Source organism: Dermacentor variabilis, chromosome 8 (assembly GCF_050947875.1).
Source record: "Dermacentor variabilis isolate Ectoservices chromosome 8, ASM5094787v1, whole genome shotgun sequence".
Lineage (NCBI taxonomy): Eukaryota > Metazoa > Arthropoda > Arachnida > Ixodida > Ixodidae > Dermacentor > Dermacentor variabilis.
Window position 1 is genome coordinate 79387567 of NC_134575.1, and position 18509 is coordinate 79406075.

Consider the following 18509-nt stretch of genomic DNA (forward strand, 5'->3'; position numbering starts at 1 on the left):
GTCGAATCACTTTGCTTGTTAGCTAGGAAAACAATGTCGTCCGCATAAGTTTAACCGGGAAGGGGTTACCGGAAACGCCATCTAGTGGAGGGTTCGGGAGCAATTTCGACAGCCTGGTGTACTTCTACGCACGTGAGCGCTATGGTACGCCGGTGCTTTTTTGCATTCTGGCAGCTTGGACGAGCGGCCGCTGTGTCTGGGGATCGAACCTGCGCATCGGGAGAACGCTACTGCTACTGAGCCAGTGTGTGGTTGGTGCTTTCCCAAAAGTGCGGGAGAAATTATTGTCTTCACGGTGAAAGAGGAAACACGTCGTGTTTTTCTTCTCTATAGTGTCGCGCAGTTAACAAAGAAAACAAGAGGAGAAAAGAAGCAAAAATTAAAAAAAATGAAGCAGAGTTTTAATCTCCTGATGACAGGCTTCGAATTGATCGGCGGTTGAGGCTTTCTATTAGTGACTTTCTCCGTTGGGTCACCGGCCTAACTGTTTCTTTTTCTGTTTTGATAGTGGAAGCTATTTATATTTCGCTCATTTGCAAGACCCGTGGACAAATGTCTAGTTGCTAGATCGCAGCCGGCGGAAAGGCCGTATCTGAGCGGCCAATTACTCCGAAACAACACTTCGAATCCTCACGCAAGGGCAGAAGCAGGAAGCAGAAAAACAAACGATCCGGCGCCTACCGCGAGTGTGCAAGCGAAGATACACGGCGGACTTCCCTTCGGAGCCGCAGCAGCCACAGCGCAAGATTGAGAGAAGAGATTGCAATATTTAGCTCCGCGTACCCTGTAATGACTGCATCCGCGATATATTGAGGAGGGAACAAAAAGGGGCGCAACCGTTCCAGCGATCACCACTTGTGCCCTAACGTTCCGAGCTTAGACGTCGACGAGCTTCAAGGATGAAGTGCTTTCTCTTGCTGCTGACCGCCGCGTTGGCGACCTGCGCTCCGAGTTCTGGTAAGACGTATGCGCACACATGCCAAAACAAGTTGCAGCCACCTTACTTTAAAAACAGTGCACTGCTTTCTTATAGCTAAATGCGTAGCATGACATATATTTCTAGTTTAAATCCATGGTACGAACACTAAGGAATACGTCGCCCCCTTGCATTTTATGGCTCGTGGAGACTACTGGAGTAATATTAGTAGGCAGAGATTTCTTTTAATAGTAAACGTCTCAGTTCATGGCTTTGTTCAGTAACGCAATGCTATTACCCGATCATGGAAGGATTCCTGGGTAACATATATTTTGTTCTCGGAGCCGATGTCGAGTATTATGACAACGATGTAAGGAGTGATTTGCTTAGCTAACATTGGTAAGCGCTACAATGCAACTTTGCCTCATTTGCATGTACCCAATAGCACAAGTTGTGCATTCCCAAATTGTCCGTGCGGGCACATACCCAGTGTCACATACTGAGTGGCCCAAGTTGACATGAGAGAGGTTAGAAACGGACATCATGCCGAAAAGTGCGTGAAGTTCCAATAGATTGCCAATCGCACCATTGACAATCTTTCGGTGTGGTTATTGTTCCACAGTAAACTTAAGTGATGATGATAGGGATGACCGTTTCACCGTGTCCCCAAATGCGTCGCTCTTGTGCAGACAGCGAAGTCGTTACGCTGCTGCCCAAGTTCCGGCCGGCCGTTGAAGATTGTGGCCTCAACGAGGTGTGGAAGCAGTGCGTGAGTAGCAGCTGCGCCGAGGCCTCCTGCAGCAAGCCCATCATCGGGCCCGCCTGCACGGCCGACTGCCGCTACGGATGCTACTGCGCCGATGGATTCTACCGCAACAGCGAACGAAACTGCGTACGGCTGGACGAGTGCCCGCCACAGGCAAGCGGAGGTACGTCGCGTGCCACGACGCAAAGTAACTCGAAACGGGTGCCCTTTATTGAAGAAATGGGAGGCGAGCAACAGCAGTGATTAGGCGCACTTGATTACTCATTAGGAGCTACCTTCAACTGCAGGGTTTTCAGTTGACGTCTCTGGTGGCGCCACCTATTGTCCGTCTGTCGTGGACGTCGGGTAATCCAGCAGCAGTAGGAGAATAAAAAGTAACAACTCTGCATGAAAGATTGCTTCTATGGAGCGTAACGTCCCTAGTAATCATATATGCGCTGTGAGAGATGCCGTAGTGAGGTGTTCACGATAAGTTTTTACGTTAAAGAGAAGTGCTCAGCCACTTCGAAATGGTGAAACGTGATTACTGTAGTGGAGTAAATGAAAGGCAATTTTCGCTTTGTCAGTTTCACGCCGAAACCACAACGCGAGTACGTCGTTATGACGTCACAACTTATGAATTGTGTTTTGGAATCTTGGGTCTTTTAAAGGCAGAAACAGTTATCCTTCGTTTATTTAAAGTAGAATGCGACTGGTTGTTATCACTGAACAATAACGTAAAGGATAAGGGACTCTGTGAAAATTCATGTCTTTACGAGATGTTGGTGCCCATTGCTCACTTGGGCGTCGCCGCCTGTGTTTAATTTCTGCCTATACTTTCTGGCTTAACAAGCCGCCGCTCACGTTAAACGTTTGAGGGGTTCTAAAAATGTAATTTACTAATGTAAAAGAAGATTTATTGCAAATTTTGAGAGTCGCTTTACGTGGGCCAAAAGCGTGGTAATTAGGTGGTTTTGCATTCCACCCCGTTGAAATTGGGCCGCGTGACCACGACACCAACCAAGGTCTTCGTGCTCAGCATCAGAACGCCGTAAGCCGCGAGCCACCGCGTCGAGTGTCTACATAAAAGGGGGCGCCTAAGTTGTGTTCGTGTCATTTGGTGCTGTAAGTTTAACTGACCATTGTCAGAAATGCTTACCCTTGTAGAATATATGCACCGAATTACAGAGGCGCGTTTACGTAGCACGATGGCATGAGAGCTATCTCGCATAATACAAGATCTCCCTGTGTGGTTTCTCTGAGGGCTGTAGTTTTTATCGGTCATCAAATGGCGTTCGGCGCATACTTTAGTGTTTGCTCTAGGAAACTACGCCAACAAGATTTTTTTATGACGTTCGCTGCCAAAGAGGGCTCCGAAAAAGAATGGGGTCCCTTGCCGAGTAGGACTATTGTTCCGAGTAGTCCTGGTTAGAGTACATGTAGCTGGAGTCTCTCCTCGTTGCGCTGACTCCAGTTCCATGCACCCATTTGCATGCCAAGCCAGGAGTGGTGGCTGTATTGTTGGGCGCAGTTTCGGTATTCTAGCGGTGTAGTTGTGCTATAGGTCCAGTGCGATAAAAATAAAACATCCGCAATCAGAAAAAATAAATAATTGGGCATTCTGTATCGTGGTCGCCACCGCAGTGGCGTTACCTGAAACACCTTGTGCGTGCTTCATACTATATGGACACTAGTGTAGAGCAATGGCTGGACGTAACCAAATACACTAGGTAAATTTATTCAAGCATTAGGAAGGTTACATGCCTGACTTATGCAACAGCTGGTGGGGGTCCTACGGTTTAATTTTGCAATCGTGCTGGCTCCCTGTTAGTAGTTGGCCCCTTAGTTCTGCGCTTGCCTGGATCACTTGGGCTTACGCTCCCTGTGAAAAATAGACACGTTCCGTCGTGTTCGAAGAGATTCGGTATGTTTCGGTATATGTAATGGGTGTGGACATAGTTGAGCAAGCTTGAAATTTCTACAACGAAGCGCGCCCGTGTGAGGCCTTGTGAATCCGGATGAGCGCTGGGTTCAGTTTGATGGTTTATACTTACTATAGCTCAGTGAACTCTGTCTCAAACGCAACCACTCCAACTCGTATCGACAAACGTACCGCCTAACATGGCCTCCCTGAACGCCGAATTAAAGGCTAAATTTAGTCTGTGCACGTGGCGTATGCACGTTCGAGTAAGGGCGTCTTTCCTGTGCACAAAGTAAAGTGCCTAGGGGGTAAGTTTGCAAATATACAAGGATTAACGCTATAACATGTTTTCGTTACATGCGGGGTTAATGACCGACCCCCTCATCCCCCCCCCCCCCCCCGCCCCCTGTGCGATTTTAAGGAGATTGCACGTCAAAAATGCGATAGAATGCGCGAGTGAGCGTCGTAGAACCCTTGGCTTAAGCTATCTCATTGCCGCAAACCGAACAGTGGGTCCAGAGCATAGGCGCAGCCGCATGACCAAAGCAAAAAAATGAATAAATAAAAACGCTTTGTTATAACAAAGAGAAGGCACAAAAGGCAAAGGGACCTCGTTGGCGCACCTTGGAGCGATTTGTGCATAGAAGTGACTCTGTTTTCTGGCAACATGTGTGCTTTTCTGCTGCGATAGAATCTAGCGAGTCCAGCGCGACATGTACACCCGTGAGCAAATGTATACTGACCAGAGATTGCACGATAAAACTTATTTTCTCCGCTGTCTGAGAGTGCAACTTGAAATTAAAGACCGCAACCCAGACTTGGCATTACGAATTTCCTAGTGCACTCGTCAGTTTCCGTTTATGCGTGCTAATTACGAAGAAATTATGTTTTTTTCCGGTGACCCTGTCGTCCGTACACTTTTGCTCCCAGGTGTACATATATGCGTGAGCCTCCGAGACCTCCGCTGAGAACCAATGCGCGCCGCCCCAAAGATATCTGCTCCGTCACTACGCCAAACTTAGTGGTGCTTTGCGAGCTGCAGGCCTAGCTCGGCCGTACGGACGGCTTGGGTAGGGTTCGAGGTTGCTTGGAATGCGGCTGATATCGTGCGTACGGCGATGTTTCCATATTCTGAAAAAAAGAAACACCACTTAGCATTCATTGCGCAACTGTATAACTATTGTATGTTCGACGGATATATATTTTGAAATGCACTGTCTCAAGCACACGCGTGGAATTCCGAACAGCTATTTTCGTGAACACGGCATTCCCCAACGCCTTTATTCGTTTAAAGCCAGTATTACTGAAGAAGCTTTTTCTAAATAAAGGTAGTTTTCTGTACACGTATTGCCTGTAGACATGAAACTCTGAAGACGCGTTCCCTGTAGATGAGGAATTCTGAACTCCTGCTTGCTGTAGAAGTATGTTGGACACGTTTTCTGTATATGTGTATAATGTATTCTCAGGAACTTTTCGATATGAACGAATTATTACGACCAGCTCTCACTGCCTGCAAGGCTACTATTCCGAAAGTAAGTAGGGCTACAACTGGTGCTATTTCGCTGTATACTACATTGGATAAACACACTATTGGTCGCAAAAACGGCTTCAGTACGCGAGAAAACAGGGAACAGGACGACATGGCTCCGTACGCGGTTAGGCAGTCTCTTCTGCAAAACAGCGTACGTATTCGACACAACAGTATTCCGAGCAGGCGTTCTTTCCTAACTGTAGCATTCTAAGCATCTATGCTCGATGAAAGTGGCATAGTACTAATTGCGGTTAATTGCGTTGGAGTGGCGTGAAACCTAGGTGGGGAAGCGAAACGCCGTGCACCACCGGCTATTTATTTCATGTAGATGCAATTTTGTGAAAAATTCATATGTGGGAGTTTTAGGTGTGAGAGCCACGTTCTCATTATGAGGTGAACGCTGTAGTGGGGCAATTCAGATTAACTTATGCCACCTCGGGCTTTTTAACGCACCCGTAAATCTAAGTACTCGAGCTTTGTTTGCTTTTCCGGATTCGAACCGGCGACAACGAGTTCAGCGGCACCTTGCCATCATCACTGGTTTACCATGGTGTCAAATAATTCTTTGACTACCTTTTGCTTCTGACCTTCCACGACGTGACTGCACCGTTGTAAACCGCCTGCGCATTGGAGTAGCGTTTTGAAATGGTGTACATCTTTCTGATCCAATGGCCCATAGCCCACTTTGGGACGTCTTTTGTGCCCTTGTTTCCAACCCGTAAACAGCAGCGCTCGCAGCCACGCTTGATGAACTGGACAAGCGCCCACTCACAGGAATTTAAAATCTTATCAAGTGACCTACACGAACATCAGGGCGAGCTGATGTGAATCCGCTGCTACGTTATTTAAAGGACATAAGAATGTGTGACAAATTGTGACTCTGCACTGCGTGACGTAGAATGCATTAGCTGGACGTTGACACTGTGTAGGACTACGTAACGCATTGGCAGACTGTATGACAGCGTCGGCAGAAGCAGTTCCGCATTGTTGCTTGTTTGTATTATTAAATGCAAAGCATTTCTGAGTGAACATTTGCCACTATCTATCTATCTATCTATCTATCTATCTATCTATCTATCTATCTATCTATCTATCTATCTATCTATCTATCTATCTATCTATCTATCTATCTATCTATCTATCTATCTATCTATCTATCTATCTATCTATCTATCTATCTATCTATCTATCTATCTATCTATCTATCTATCTATCTATCTATCTATCTATCTATCTATCTATCTATCTATCTATCTATCTATCTATCTATCTATCTATCTATCTATCTATCTATCTATCTATCTATCTATCTATCTATCTATCTATCTATCTATCTATCTATCTATCTATCTATCTATCTATCTATCTATCTATCTATCTATCTATCTATCTATCTATCTATCTATCTATCTATCTATCTATCTATCTATCTATCTATCTATCTATCTATCTATCTATCTATCTATCTATCTATCTATCTATCTATCTATCTATCTATCTATCCATCCATCCATCCATCCATCCATCCATCCATCCATCCATCCATCCATCCATCCTCATAAGTCTTGGTGCTCTCATAGTTGTTTTGTTAACTGGGTATGTACCAAAACTGGTATAGCATGATAAGAGTGTATGACGAATATAAATAAGAGGTCATGAGAGAAATGTCGTTACATACGTGTCAAGTATGTCATGAAACAGCCGCCTACGTTTTCGTATGCACCAAAATTAAAACGGTATGAAAAGAGTGATAGTGTGACAAACATAATTGATAGCTCATGACACGAATATCATGACATGCGTGTCATGTAGGTCATTAAACAGCCGCCTACGTCTTGGTGCTCTCACGGTCGTTTCGTAAATTTGGTAGGCTCCCTGCATACTGTTTCGCATAACATCGATTCCGACAGGGCGTGGGGTCTACCGGCTTTTTTTCTTACCTTTTTTTTCTAATTCTTCATCTTTCACCTTCCTTGATCTTTCGCACCCTCTTTCCCTGTACAGAGTAACCAACCAGAGGTGCGCTCTGGTTAACCTTCCCGTCTTGCCTTTACATTCTCTCTCTCTCTCTCTCACGTATTCTCTGCCGCATATGCGCAATCCCTTATCCCTCTCTCCGCTATGCAGGAAGCCCTCGGCCGCCATGTCGTGAGAACGAGGAGTGGAAGGTATGCGTGAGCAGCTCCTGCGCGGAGGCCACGTGTGAGCAGAAGACCATCGGTCCCGGATGCACGCCCGACTGCCAGAGAGGCTGCTACTGCGCCCAGGGATTCTACCGCAACGCCCAAAACAACTGCGTCCGCGAAGACCAGTGCCCAGCGTCGGTGTAGTCTCGAGTAAACGAGAATTACCGACCAATAAAGTCTGCTCTTACGTTGCATAGTACCTCCACTTTTTGTGTCCTGGCCTAGGGCTACGCACGGAGAAGCTCTATATACCGTGTGTCCCAGATAACGTTAGCCATGCTGTTCAACGAAAAAAAGAATGAGAAAAGAGATGGACCACGTCTTAAACCCGTATCTTGCACTGTATTGGTTTATATCGTTTTTTTTTCATTGAACTGCTTGGCTAACGTTCGCTGAGACGCCCTATATACATGGTAATTTCGAACCCCCTCGCATTGAGGTCGGGATATTCCTGGTGTTGGTGAAGCTTGCGGAAGCAGCACCGAAATGATTGTTTTATTAACATTTGTTGGTATTCTTTCAAAAGATTTGGTTACCGGGCTCAAGATCTTGGCATTCAAAGATGGCAGGGGAAATATGAATGAATGCGTGGTGGAGCATCGCCAACGATGGCAGGATGAATGGTGGCGTACACGTTGCCGTGTAACCACGGATGCCTGGCTACTAGCAAAAATACCAGCCAGAAAATTAATCTTGTTGACCAAAAATCATCTGAACGATGCCGCCGATAAAAAAGGGTTGCTACAAAAGTGTTAACTTAGCCGTAGGTATCCAAGGCTGGAAACAGTGTTTCTGATAAATGGTGAATTCATATTTGCTACCTTCAAAAAGCAGAAAGACGTTCTATATCTCTACATTGCGCACCTGTAACTTAACTAACTACACAAAAGTCAGGGCAGATAAGAAAACATGCATTAGATCATTTTTCCCTGTCGCCACCTCTCTGCTGCTTTTTTGTCTCGTGCACTGTAGTGCGAACCGCAGCGAGAACCTCGTGAGCGGATGATACTTTTTGAGTGGGGTGTAAATATTGGCCGAACCGATCGTTTCTTCAGGATCGCATTTAACTCAAATGGCGGATCACTTCAATAGATGCAGATGATTAAGGTAACTTTTACCAGACCCTTGCGCCGTCTTGCTGAGATGCTTAGGCTTGCTGCCCTTCAAATAGAAGGGATAATCGTATTGAAGAAACCAATATGGTCTTCAAGTATCAACATTGCTGCTATCTCTGTGCGTGTCATTGTGTCCGTCATTATATGACTCTTGCTATTTTACACATCTGGGGACTCTGTACGTCATAGTCAGGATCACTTCGTTTCTTATCAGCTAATGTTACTTGTATAGCCTACTTCACTTACTGTAAATAAATGCCATTAAAGAAACATGCTGCGCGTAGCGGCACAGTTGGCTGTGTCACTACGTGCAGAAGGAAATTGAGGGAAACGTTCCCCTCGAATTGCGTGTTTTACTTTCTTCGAAATTTTATGTTTCATTTTAGTGTCGTCTTACTTCATCGTCGTGCTGCGTGGTACTTTTTTTTAACGCCACGCAAGACTGAGTTCGATAGCCTCCCACCAGGTGACCGAAATACAAAACTCAAGATTAGGTTTCAGCTTTGTTTTTAGGATTGCTCTTCAAATATTATATTTTCCATTTTTACTTCCTAAAACGATACGTAGCAATCGGTTGCTCATTTGTTAAGTCATTGCTTTTACTTTCCGATCTTATTCCATGGAAAACATAACAAGCATGCGCATGTCTTCGTGTTACGTTAAAAAAGAGAACAGAAAAAACTATCGTGCCTTGTAGCATGCACATACTCGGGAATTCTAGGCATTGCACCTTCACCGTTCTGTGGAACTTTATGGCAATACACATGCGTAAATGAATGGGCAAAATTTTAGAAAAATTCGTTTCAATATATCTTCCGAGTAACAAGTTTAAACTATGCCGAGAGGGTAGTCCCTTGTAACAGCACATGCATTCATGCCACTTAGTCGGAACATTGGTGGTGCGTTAAAGGAATGTTTCGGTCAGAGATTGGCGGTTATGTCACAAGACAGGAACAAATGGTTTTGCACCTTCTCGACAGAGGGCACATTGAGTTTAAGAAGCGCCGAATTTAAACCATAAAGCGATTTATTACAGCTGGAGTTTGAACGGTAATTGCAGTGCGAGTGCCATTCAGTCTGTTTGCAAGCGCATGTTTTTGTGAGGCAGCAGGGAAGGAAAGGGGAGTGTATATGCCTGTGGCACGCCCTGAGCAACAGCGCCTGCTCGAATGCTTCAATGAGATCTGGCAGTCAGAGAAGGTGCCAGACGCATGGCGCACAGCCATTGTGGCACCCACCCTCAAGGCCAGAAAACCGGCTAGGGAACTGTCATCCTATCGAACGGTCTCCCTCACCTCCGCTGCCTGCAAGGTGATGGAGGCCATGGCTCTGGAGCGACAGCACTGGATGGCCCGTGCTCGCGGCTTCCTGGCAGATCAACAGACGGGCTTCCGGCGGCGGTGAGCTGCGGACTCCATCGCTGACGTGGTGTCCATCCTGGAGGGCGCCAAGGCCGGCGGGGACCTCGTGATGCTCTTGCTGATCGTCGTACAGGGTGCCTTCGACAGCCTCCCTCACGCAGTTGTCCAGCAGGGCCTGGACATCCTCGGCATCTGTGGCAACCTGCGGGAGTTCCTCTCGTCGTTCCTGCACAATCGCACCCTCAGGGTACGTGCGGATCAATCGAAGAGCACCCCCCGTCCAGTCACTGCAGGCGTGCCACAGGGGTCAGTGGTGAGCCCTTTCCTTTTCAACCTGGCCATGGCACGGTTGCCTGCTTCCCTGCCGATCGACCCACACTTCCCCATGCAGTCCTCAATCTACGCGGCCGACATCGCTCTATGGGTGCAGGGACCACCGCAACACATCCGCAAGGCACGTGCGGCCCTACAGAGAGCCCTGGACACGGCGGCTGCCTACTTGTGCAGCATCGGCCTTACCATCTCGGCCAGGGAGACCTAGGCCTTGATACTGCATCCCAGAGCATCAGCCCAACGCTCAGCTGCCCGGCTGCGCTTGGAGGGCGTCCAGATCCCATGGAGCAAGGCAGACACCTGCCTGAGGCTGCGCATTGACCATCGGCTGACCTGGCTGCCGGCTACCAAGACCCTGTACGCCCAGACGCTTCGGGTTCTCAAGGCGATCTCATAGCTTCTTGCTCGTGGACAAGGCTGTACCACCAGAGGTGCCCTGCAGCTATTTGAAGCTGCAGACACTTCACGGCTACTGTATGCCCTCCCTCTTGTGGCCCTCCCTCTTGGGAAAGCCACGTCGCCAGCCTGTGCCTCCTGTGCTCCTGTGGTAAACCAGAGACTCTGGAGCACCTCCTGCTGGCCTGCCCTGCTCACCTGCAGCACCGCGGCCGACTTGTGCAAGAGTTCCACCGCCTGGGGCTCCCATGTTCACGACAGGAAGATATCCTCTTCCCCTGTCGTTATCAGCTACCAGCCTTCCTAAGTGTTGTCGAGTACCTCGACTCGTCGGGGCTCTCGGCGAGACTATAGCAAATTTCTACAAAGACGGATGGCCTCACGGTCATCCCACCACCTCGGCTTCCTGGTCCACCACTACTTCGCTTCTACTGGGCCACCTCCTATACGGTCTATCTCCAGCCTACTCCTCCGGTCGAAACCACTGGGCGCTCCCTGCCGGGCTGCTCTTATGCTGCTAGGACGTCCGTCTACCTTTCTTCCTCCTACCCTCTCTCTCTTTTAATCCCATCTCCGCCACCCTGCTGGCGCTTAGCCGTGCTCCCGCATGGGTTCCAGAAACTAGTGCTAGTCTTTCCTCCTTCCACACAAGAACTACTTCTCTCTGAGCGTTCGTGCGCGTGTACTTGCTTTTGCGCATGCGCGCGTGTTTCTGTCTCGGTACTTGAATCTGCGTGCGCACGAGTGCGTGTGTGCTTGTGCGAGCGTACGTGTGTTTGTGTGTGCATGCAGTTCCGTGTGCGTGCATGCGGACATTTCTGTGCAACTGCGGGCAACTGCGTGTGTGCATGAGTGGGCGCGTGCAAATGTGAATGCGGGTGAACATGTGTCCCATCTCTCTCTCTCTCTGTCTGTGTGTGTGTGTGCGCGAGCGAGCGAGCATTTTCGCGCTTACACCTATAGGGGATGAATGCGATATAAAGTTTATTTAAAGCCATATATAAATTGACGAGACAAGAACAAATGACACTGCATTTTTAGTATTATATCTTTCTGAAAGCAAAATCAACGCGAGAAAAACTGGCTGAACCGTCAATATCGCAGCCCGAGATTTCGCCACGATGGCACCGTCCCCATCAGCACGGCTCCATGAGCAGCTACCGAGCTGTTCACTTTCGTTATCTTCCTTCCCTTGGCGGCAGCGCATTGTTTAGATGCCAGCGACGCGCTAAATCTGCACCATCATTGCTTCATGCATTACTTCTGCAAACAAGCAAGCTTTAGGAGGCATACGTTTGCTGCTACATTGACATTAAAACTTTAAACTGCTTGCCTTCTAAAAAGTGCGTGAACAAAAAACTAAAACGAACTGGCCACGAGGAACTTGCTCACGGAGTCATACTATTGATAACACCACAAAAGGCTAAGTGCGGTCAGGTTGACATTACAGTCGTGCTTTTCCTGTGTTAGGATTTCACAGAATGTTTAATTGCAAAATATTTGCTTGACAGCTCTAACCGAAGCATGTTCAATTAAAATTTCTTTGCTCGGTTAGATTATCTTAGCCACTTAAGAATAATTAATGAAAACTAATTTATAGTAGCTTAGTTAGCGACGCCCACAACTCAACCTCCTCCGTATGTAGAGGTTACTAATCTGAACAATGGAATGATAAAATGAAATCAGCAATATTTGCATTGGCTTAATAGTTTTATTTGGTACAGTTAAAAGGAGCCGGCATATTGACGGTGCAGTAGGCTTCTTATAAAGCAAGTGTGAAAGCTTGGACTGGTTTTCTTGGGGCAAATTTAGACCATGAGCTTAAACGCGTGTGTCCAACCATGCACTTCGGCCTTTACAATAGATTCTCCTACATTACACAAGGGAGAACCTCAGCGCTACGGTACATCACACAAGGTGTGCGAGAACATTGTGTGCTCTCCCGTTTAGATTTGTGAGCGTTGGTGGCATCAGGCTCGGTTTCGTGGCATCATCAGTAATAAAAAAAGCTGCCTGGGCGAAATTATTGGATACATTTTTCAGTACTTTGTAACATACGCAGCAGTACGTTAGAAAGAAAAGTACTGAAGTACTAACAGGAGGGTTTTCCTGCAGATATTTTGGCTTTCTAATGTTAAGACCTAAATAAGAAAATACTGTGATTTTGTGAGAAATAATGCTGACATACGTACAGTCACGCGAAATATGAGCTGCGACACAGTGCCCGTGGTGGAACTGACCCCTCGAGTACAGGGCTACATTGAACCTTGAAATGCTGGTTTGACAAACACCAGTAATGGGAAAGTGTTCAGCTTTGAATTTTTGGTATGTGGGCGCCGCTGTGCAGTCATGGGGGGCCTTTTCATCACAACACTATGTTTCAGCTAATACTTAAAGCAACTGTACACCATTTTTTCTTTTTTAGGTGAGCTTTCTTTAGCGTCTAACCTCTGTTCCAAAGTTATCGGTTAGCTCAAGACACGCCTGTACGTATTTCTAATATCCTGAATGTTGTCACGGATTCAACGGCGAAAGAGCTTTATCTAATCAAATTGCGCGCGTGAAGTGAATACTGGCGTACATTCTCGATCATATATGAGCGCCCGAGTTTGACTACAACGTACGAGACTTCCAATCTAATGAACCGATGCGTTGTTCCGTAGATCACATTCAGAGGAAGCACTGCTTTGCGCGCAGCCATCGTTGTGCTTTGAGCGTTATTTTTTTTCCAACGCAAGGTCACTTTATAATGAGTTAGAGTCATAACTCACTCTTTTGGAACTGCCTTGTTCTTCACATCAATACGTGTCAGTAAACACGCCTTACATCTTCATTGAGTGAATACCGGAATATGGACTAGGACTTTTGTTGTGTTCGCGTTTACACATTTAACGTAACATTTTTCTATTGATAAGTTAAAAAGACAGCAACTTTATGTTAACAGGAGGTCTTAAGAATAAAGAAAACTTAAATGCTTATTAGTGTTCATACCATGGAAAGGAAGGAAATTTCAATAAAAAATGTCGTTCGGATAATTAAAAGCCTATCCGCTTGAAAACTGTTGATCTGAGTTCCCTCCTTGCAAGTTGGTACCAATGAAGGGGGTACGTCCTTCACACCTGGAAAAGGAGCGAGAGACAAAAAGAGGAAAATTGGAGTCTGGGTGGTAGGCGAAGTTGCAGTTCACGGTCTAAAGAATATAAGCTAGAGCTGATGAAACCGGTTGAATTAAAGTGTAGATGTGTGATGTGGCGAGCAAATGATTGGAGTCAGCGCCCAGCATGCGTCCTTCACAGTGAAATAAGCGCCAGCCGTTCTCCGTAATGAACATTTCCCGAATACCAATATTGGCAACTACTCATTAATCGGCCATACCTTGTCGCGTGTTCCTTAGTGACAGGTTCTGTGGATTACAGCTGCGCTGTCACGACAAGTTACGATCGTACCGTCACTTTTGCGGTTTCGGTGGCCATACTCGTCACATTTTCGATTGCGGGAATACCATAGACATGAGTTTACTGCACAAGTTGGAGAACAGACAGGTTAGAATAGATTTAGTCGACTTAACTACGCTCAACGCAAGCACCCCTGCAGCATGCTGCGGTGCGCGTTCCTTCACGACAGAGGTTTCTACCCAAATGCAAACATAGGAGCGCTTTAGATGACATGGCGCCGTCTTCGGCCTCATGCCAAGCCTTATCCAAGCCAACACAATCTATTTGCAAACCTGCTGTCGCTTCTATGCAAGGAGGTTATCTACTTAAACTTCTTCAGTGGAAGTACCAGCCGCCGTCTTAGGGTAGCGAGTGGAGCCGGCGGCGGCCATATTGCTAGATGAAGCAGAGCGCACGCCTCCAGCATGGGCGGCCGTGGTATACGCGTGGCGCTCCCTGCGTTTGCGGTTCCCCGACGAAAAATAATATATAATAAACCACTTTAAGAGGCATGTCAGTCCGCGGATGTGCGTCGCTGATGTTGAAAAAACAAATACTTCCGCTTCGATTGATTGCTCCTGGCTTTAGGAAGGGTATTCGCGGGACGGTTCTCCAATCGCACTTGTTCGCTTGGTTATAATATGAATGGTCTCTCCATGCAAACCAATGTGTGATGCGAGTGCCTAACGAACCTTCACCGCTGTTTGCCCGCTAATTGACGTAAGAGATAATCAGGCGCCTTGCGTATTTGACTGAATATACTTCCCGTCCTTCAACGTTTGACTAAATGATGCCACTACAATTTAATCTTTCGTGAGCGCTGTCACATGGCTGTGGTCATGTGGAGAAACTGTACTCAATATTTCGTATGTGCTGCGGATAGTTAAAGAAAGGCAGTCAGGCAACTGTAGGCCTTGCTTAAATCGCAATATTATATTGGCATATCAACGCGAGTATAAGGGGAGATAAATATTTTGAGGTTTCTGGCTTCAGAACGAGCCTCGCAGTTTATTCGGATTCATAACACAAATATAACGCGGCTTTCGCGTCTTTTCTTTTCATTGTCGCCTCCTCTCCGTGCAGTTAATAGCATTGCACTGCCGATGACCATGCTTAAAGCGGAAGTAAATAAAATGGCTTCTTTCGAATCTTCTAACGTAGTTCGCACTTTTGTTTAAAAGCGAGGAGGGTGGCCTTATGGCATAGAAAATAAATAACTGATAAATACGAATGCAATCACGCAGGAAGACAACAAGATTCCCTGCAGAATGTAGCTTGTGCTATAGATTCCATACCTACCCCGGTTTCCACAGCTTTTGTACTGGTAAAGAATGAATCCGCCAACAACTGTAACATCGCCAACTTAAAACAGGAAAGTCTGGCGTTGTGGTTGGGACAGAGCCCACTGCTATTTTGTGCATTTGATACTTGCTGGAATTCAGGCCACAAATTTGAGCTATATGACGGTTCTTATAAGCCTTCAGGTATAGCGTTATGCTTGCCGTGCTAAAATCAGCCTTTTGCCGGCCACTATCGTTATTGTTTCAAATCACATTGTAATATGTCAATTTCGGAAGGTTTTACTAATTCCTTGCAAGCTTATTGTGCATGAGCTGCATATTATTATATTCAATATACTGAAAAAGTCATTACTGCTCGGACGAGAGGCTTCTGGAAGAACGAGGCACAAGGAAAACAACCGGTAATTTCTAAGTTACACTTGAGTGATGTACAACGATAAAAAAAAAACCGAAAAAAATATAACACGCGTTACTGGGGCTGTAGTGTGCATTCATTTGTGTGCTTGAAAGTCGGATGGCTATTTTTTTTTTTTGCAAATACTTAAAGTGTGATGGTCGGCGATAGAAAGGTCCTAAGCGATAAAAACACAGGGAAGCTATGTACTTTATTGGTTCGATGTAGGGGTCACGTACGTTAGTAAAGCCTCAGGCTCGCAGCACAAACGTAGATACAGGGCGTAGCTAGGTCAACTGACAAGCCCAACCGGTTCTGGTGATGAGCAGGCGATCGAGGCGTGGCTGCCATGGAAAAATATTTTGGTCCTTCTGTTAAGCGGATAAGTAGGTACACGTAAGTTCGCTTGTGTGATCAGTCAGGGCGCATAACCACGAGCACGTAGTCTTCTCAGGGGCCGCATGTAAAGCCGAAAGTATAATCAGAGGAAATACAGTATGCTCCTGTCGAGAGAAAGTGATGAATAACAAGTGGTGTTGCATGGGCGAGGTCGTCTAATGTCGCCAAAGACCGGGGCACGTTCTTATCTCGGTGATCAGCGGAATTGTACAACGACAGCATGCCAACTAGCATGTAGCTGATGCTTCATTAAGGTCGTTGCTTGTTTGTGTGGTGTCTAGCACGAGCGAGTAGGGAGGTACCGCAAATTATGATCACGTCACGCATCTGTCAATCATTTACAAAGCGAACCCTTCGTCGGCTAAGAGCGGCACCGGCGAAGGGGTAGTCCGCTTTGGGTTCCGTTGCTTTGGCTTGGCTGTTGGCTCGCCAGTCCGGCCGCGCGCGCCGGTCGCGCGACCCCGGAGACACGCGGGCGCCGCGCGTGCGTGCGGTGGTTTCTTCGGACGCTATCCCTTGACTTTGTCGTCTGCTTGGCGTTGCTCTTTCGGTGTCGTCCGCGGCTGTAAGTGCGATACGCGTTAGAATAGGTGACGGATAATGATTTTCACCGCCCCTGCCGGCTTTCTAAGTAGACCTTTTGCAGGCTACGCCATCAAATGGAGCAAACACGGGGTCAAGCGCACCAGTGGTCATCCTACGCAGAGGAAGGAATTGTGCGCTGTGGTTCATTGCTACAGGCCTGCAGCTCCCAGAGGTCGGTCAGAAGTGCAGCATTCATCGGAATGGCCTAGATCTCGGCTGCCGACACTTTCCACGAAGTTGCTCTCGCAATTACTGTGTTGGCCGGCAGAAGGGTTTGGTCAGCTTTCCCGTGACCTCTGCTTCAAAGTCAATGCCAAGGAAATATTTGCATGGTGATATTGAATTCCCATTGCTATCGTTAGCGTGACTAGCTCGCAGATCACCATTCAGCAACCAGAAGGGTTCAACCTAGGCTGGTCAAGCGCTTTCTTCGCTCGGCTGATAAAACTGTACAGTCAGGACGGGAAGATATTGTGGAGATCTCTTATTTGGCTGCCCTTTTTTTCTCCAGTTCGGGAGTGCCGCACTTTGTTCCTCAATTTCACGGCACAGCGCGCACCATCAGCACCATACTCTTCGATTTTACTTCGCGCAGGCAATGCAGGGCCCGTTTATCGTAATGTTCGATTTCAAGTCCCATTGCTTCTATCACGCGACGCGCCGTATAAGGCAGTTCGCAGGGGCAGCGGAATCGTGGCGGCGAGCGAGTCATGTCCGAGCCGATGACGAATGGCGAAAAAAGAAGGGAAATCGATATAATCGTCTAGTAAACGTGGCCCTAAGAACCAGTTCACGGTTTCGTCGAGCTCGCTACTTAGGATGTGCTGGCAGCGTGCATCGTGCAAGCTCGTAGTAGCAGAGGACACAGCGCTGCGCTCTGCCCACTTATTTGCGCTTGCAATACCGCCTGTCGGCTGAGAATGAAAAAAAGAATGACATTAATGCATTACTTCTGCTTTGCGTAAACGCCCGGCAGCACACGCTTACACTTTAGAACTTGCCGTATAATATTCAATGCATACTTTATATTTAATTAGCAGGCAGAAACATTCGGCAGCTCCTCCATTAGCTCGTAATATGATGACGTACCCTTCAGAGATAGCACCCTCTCGTATATTGGTCGCGTCATAGAGTTTCTTACTATGATACCTAGAGGGAAATCTGGCGCCACCGTCTATGAGAGTTTCTTAAGGGGGCTCCGTGCCGTCATGGGAATGACGGTATATGTGCCTTTGAGGCTCGTGTTGGCTGGTGTTGTAAGAGGCTTCGTCTTAAACGTGGATATGGCTACACAAATAACGCGTTCTCAAAGTAAAATCTTAATGAAATGTTTCCATTCACGCATATTACATCTTTACTCACCCACACTGCATGACCAAGCGAAGAAAAGCAAGAAGAGACGACCAACTGTTTCAAATCGAGCGCGAACCTTGTCGTCCGTCCTCCAACTTTAGCGGCCCGCTGATACTTATTATGTAACATATAGTCGTTCACACAATAACAAGTTTTCATAGTTAAACAAAACATGTTATCGCGTAATAATAAAGCTAAAACAGCTTTTTACGCGCTGTTTTAGTAGAAAATGAATCATTGTGACAGACGGAACGGTACTTGCCAAGCGCGTCTTCAAGGTGTCCTGTCTCTCCGAGAACGATGTCAATCCGAAGTCACAATATACCGGCATTCCCATGCATACCACAGCGCAGCAGCGCCAGATTTCCCTCAAGGTAATGTAGTGAGAAACTCTATGGGTCGCGTCCTCACCTTCTTCCATTTCCGGCTTGGGAGTGGCACCTTTAACGGCGTAAGTGGCGAAGTGAACGGTTCGTTTTCCGAATCGTTATAATACTCCGCTCCAGAAAGCAGGGATTTATTTCTTTTATTTTCGTTTT

The 18509-nt window shown here is 46.9% G+C and overlaps 1 protein-coding gene across 1 annotated transcript; it reads left to right on the plus strand.

Annotated features, from left to right (window-relative positions):
* The first annotated feature begins 630 nt into the window (after nt 1-630).
* LOC142590369 (serine protease inhibitor swm-1-like) lies at nt 631-7493 on the plus strand. The gene is made up of 3 exons (XM_075702439.1): nt 631-957; nt 1606-1845; nt 7241-7493. The coding sequence occupies exons 1-3, from the start codon at nt 900-902 to the stop codon at nt 7441-7443; spliced, it is 501 nt and encodes a 166-aa protein (XP_075558554.1). The 5' UTR covers nt 631-899; the 3' UTR covers nt 7444-7493.
* The last annotated feature ends 11016 nt before the right edge of the window (nt 7494-18509 follow it).

Coding starts and splice junctions, on each gene's coding strand:
- LOC142590369 (XM_075702439.1), top strand. CDS start 900: ATGAAGTGCTTTCTCTTGCTGCTGACCGCCGCGTTGGCGACCTGCGCT. Junction 958..1,605: donor GACCTGCGCTCCGAGTTCTG/GTAAGACGTATG, acceptor GCTCTTGTGCAG/ACAGCGAAGTCGTTACGCTG. Junction 1,846..7,240: donor CCCGCCACAGGCAAGCGGAG/GTACGTCGCGTG, acceptor TCCGCTATGCAG/GAAGCCCTCGGCCGCCATGT.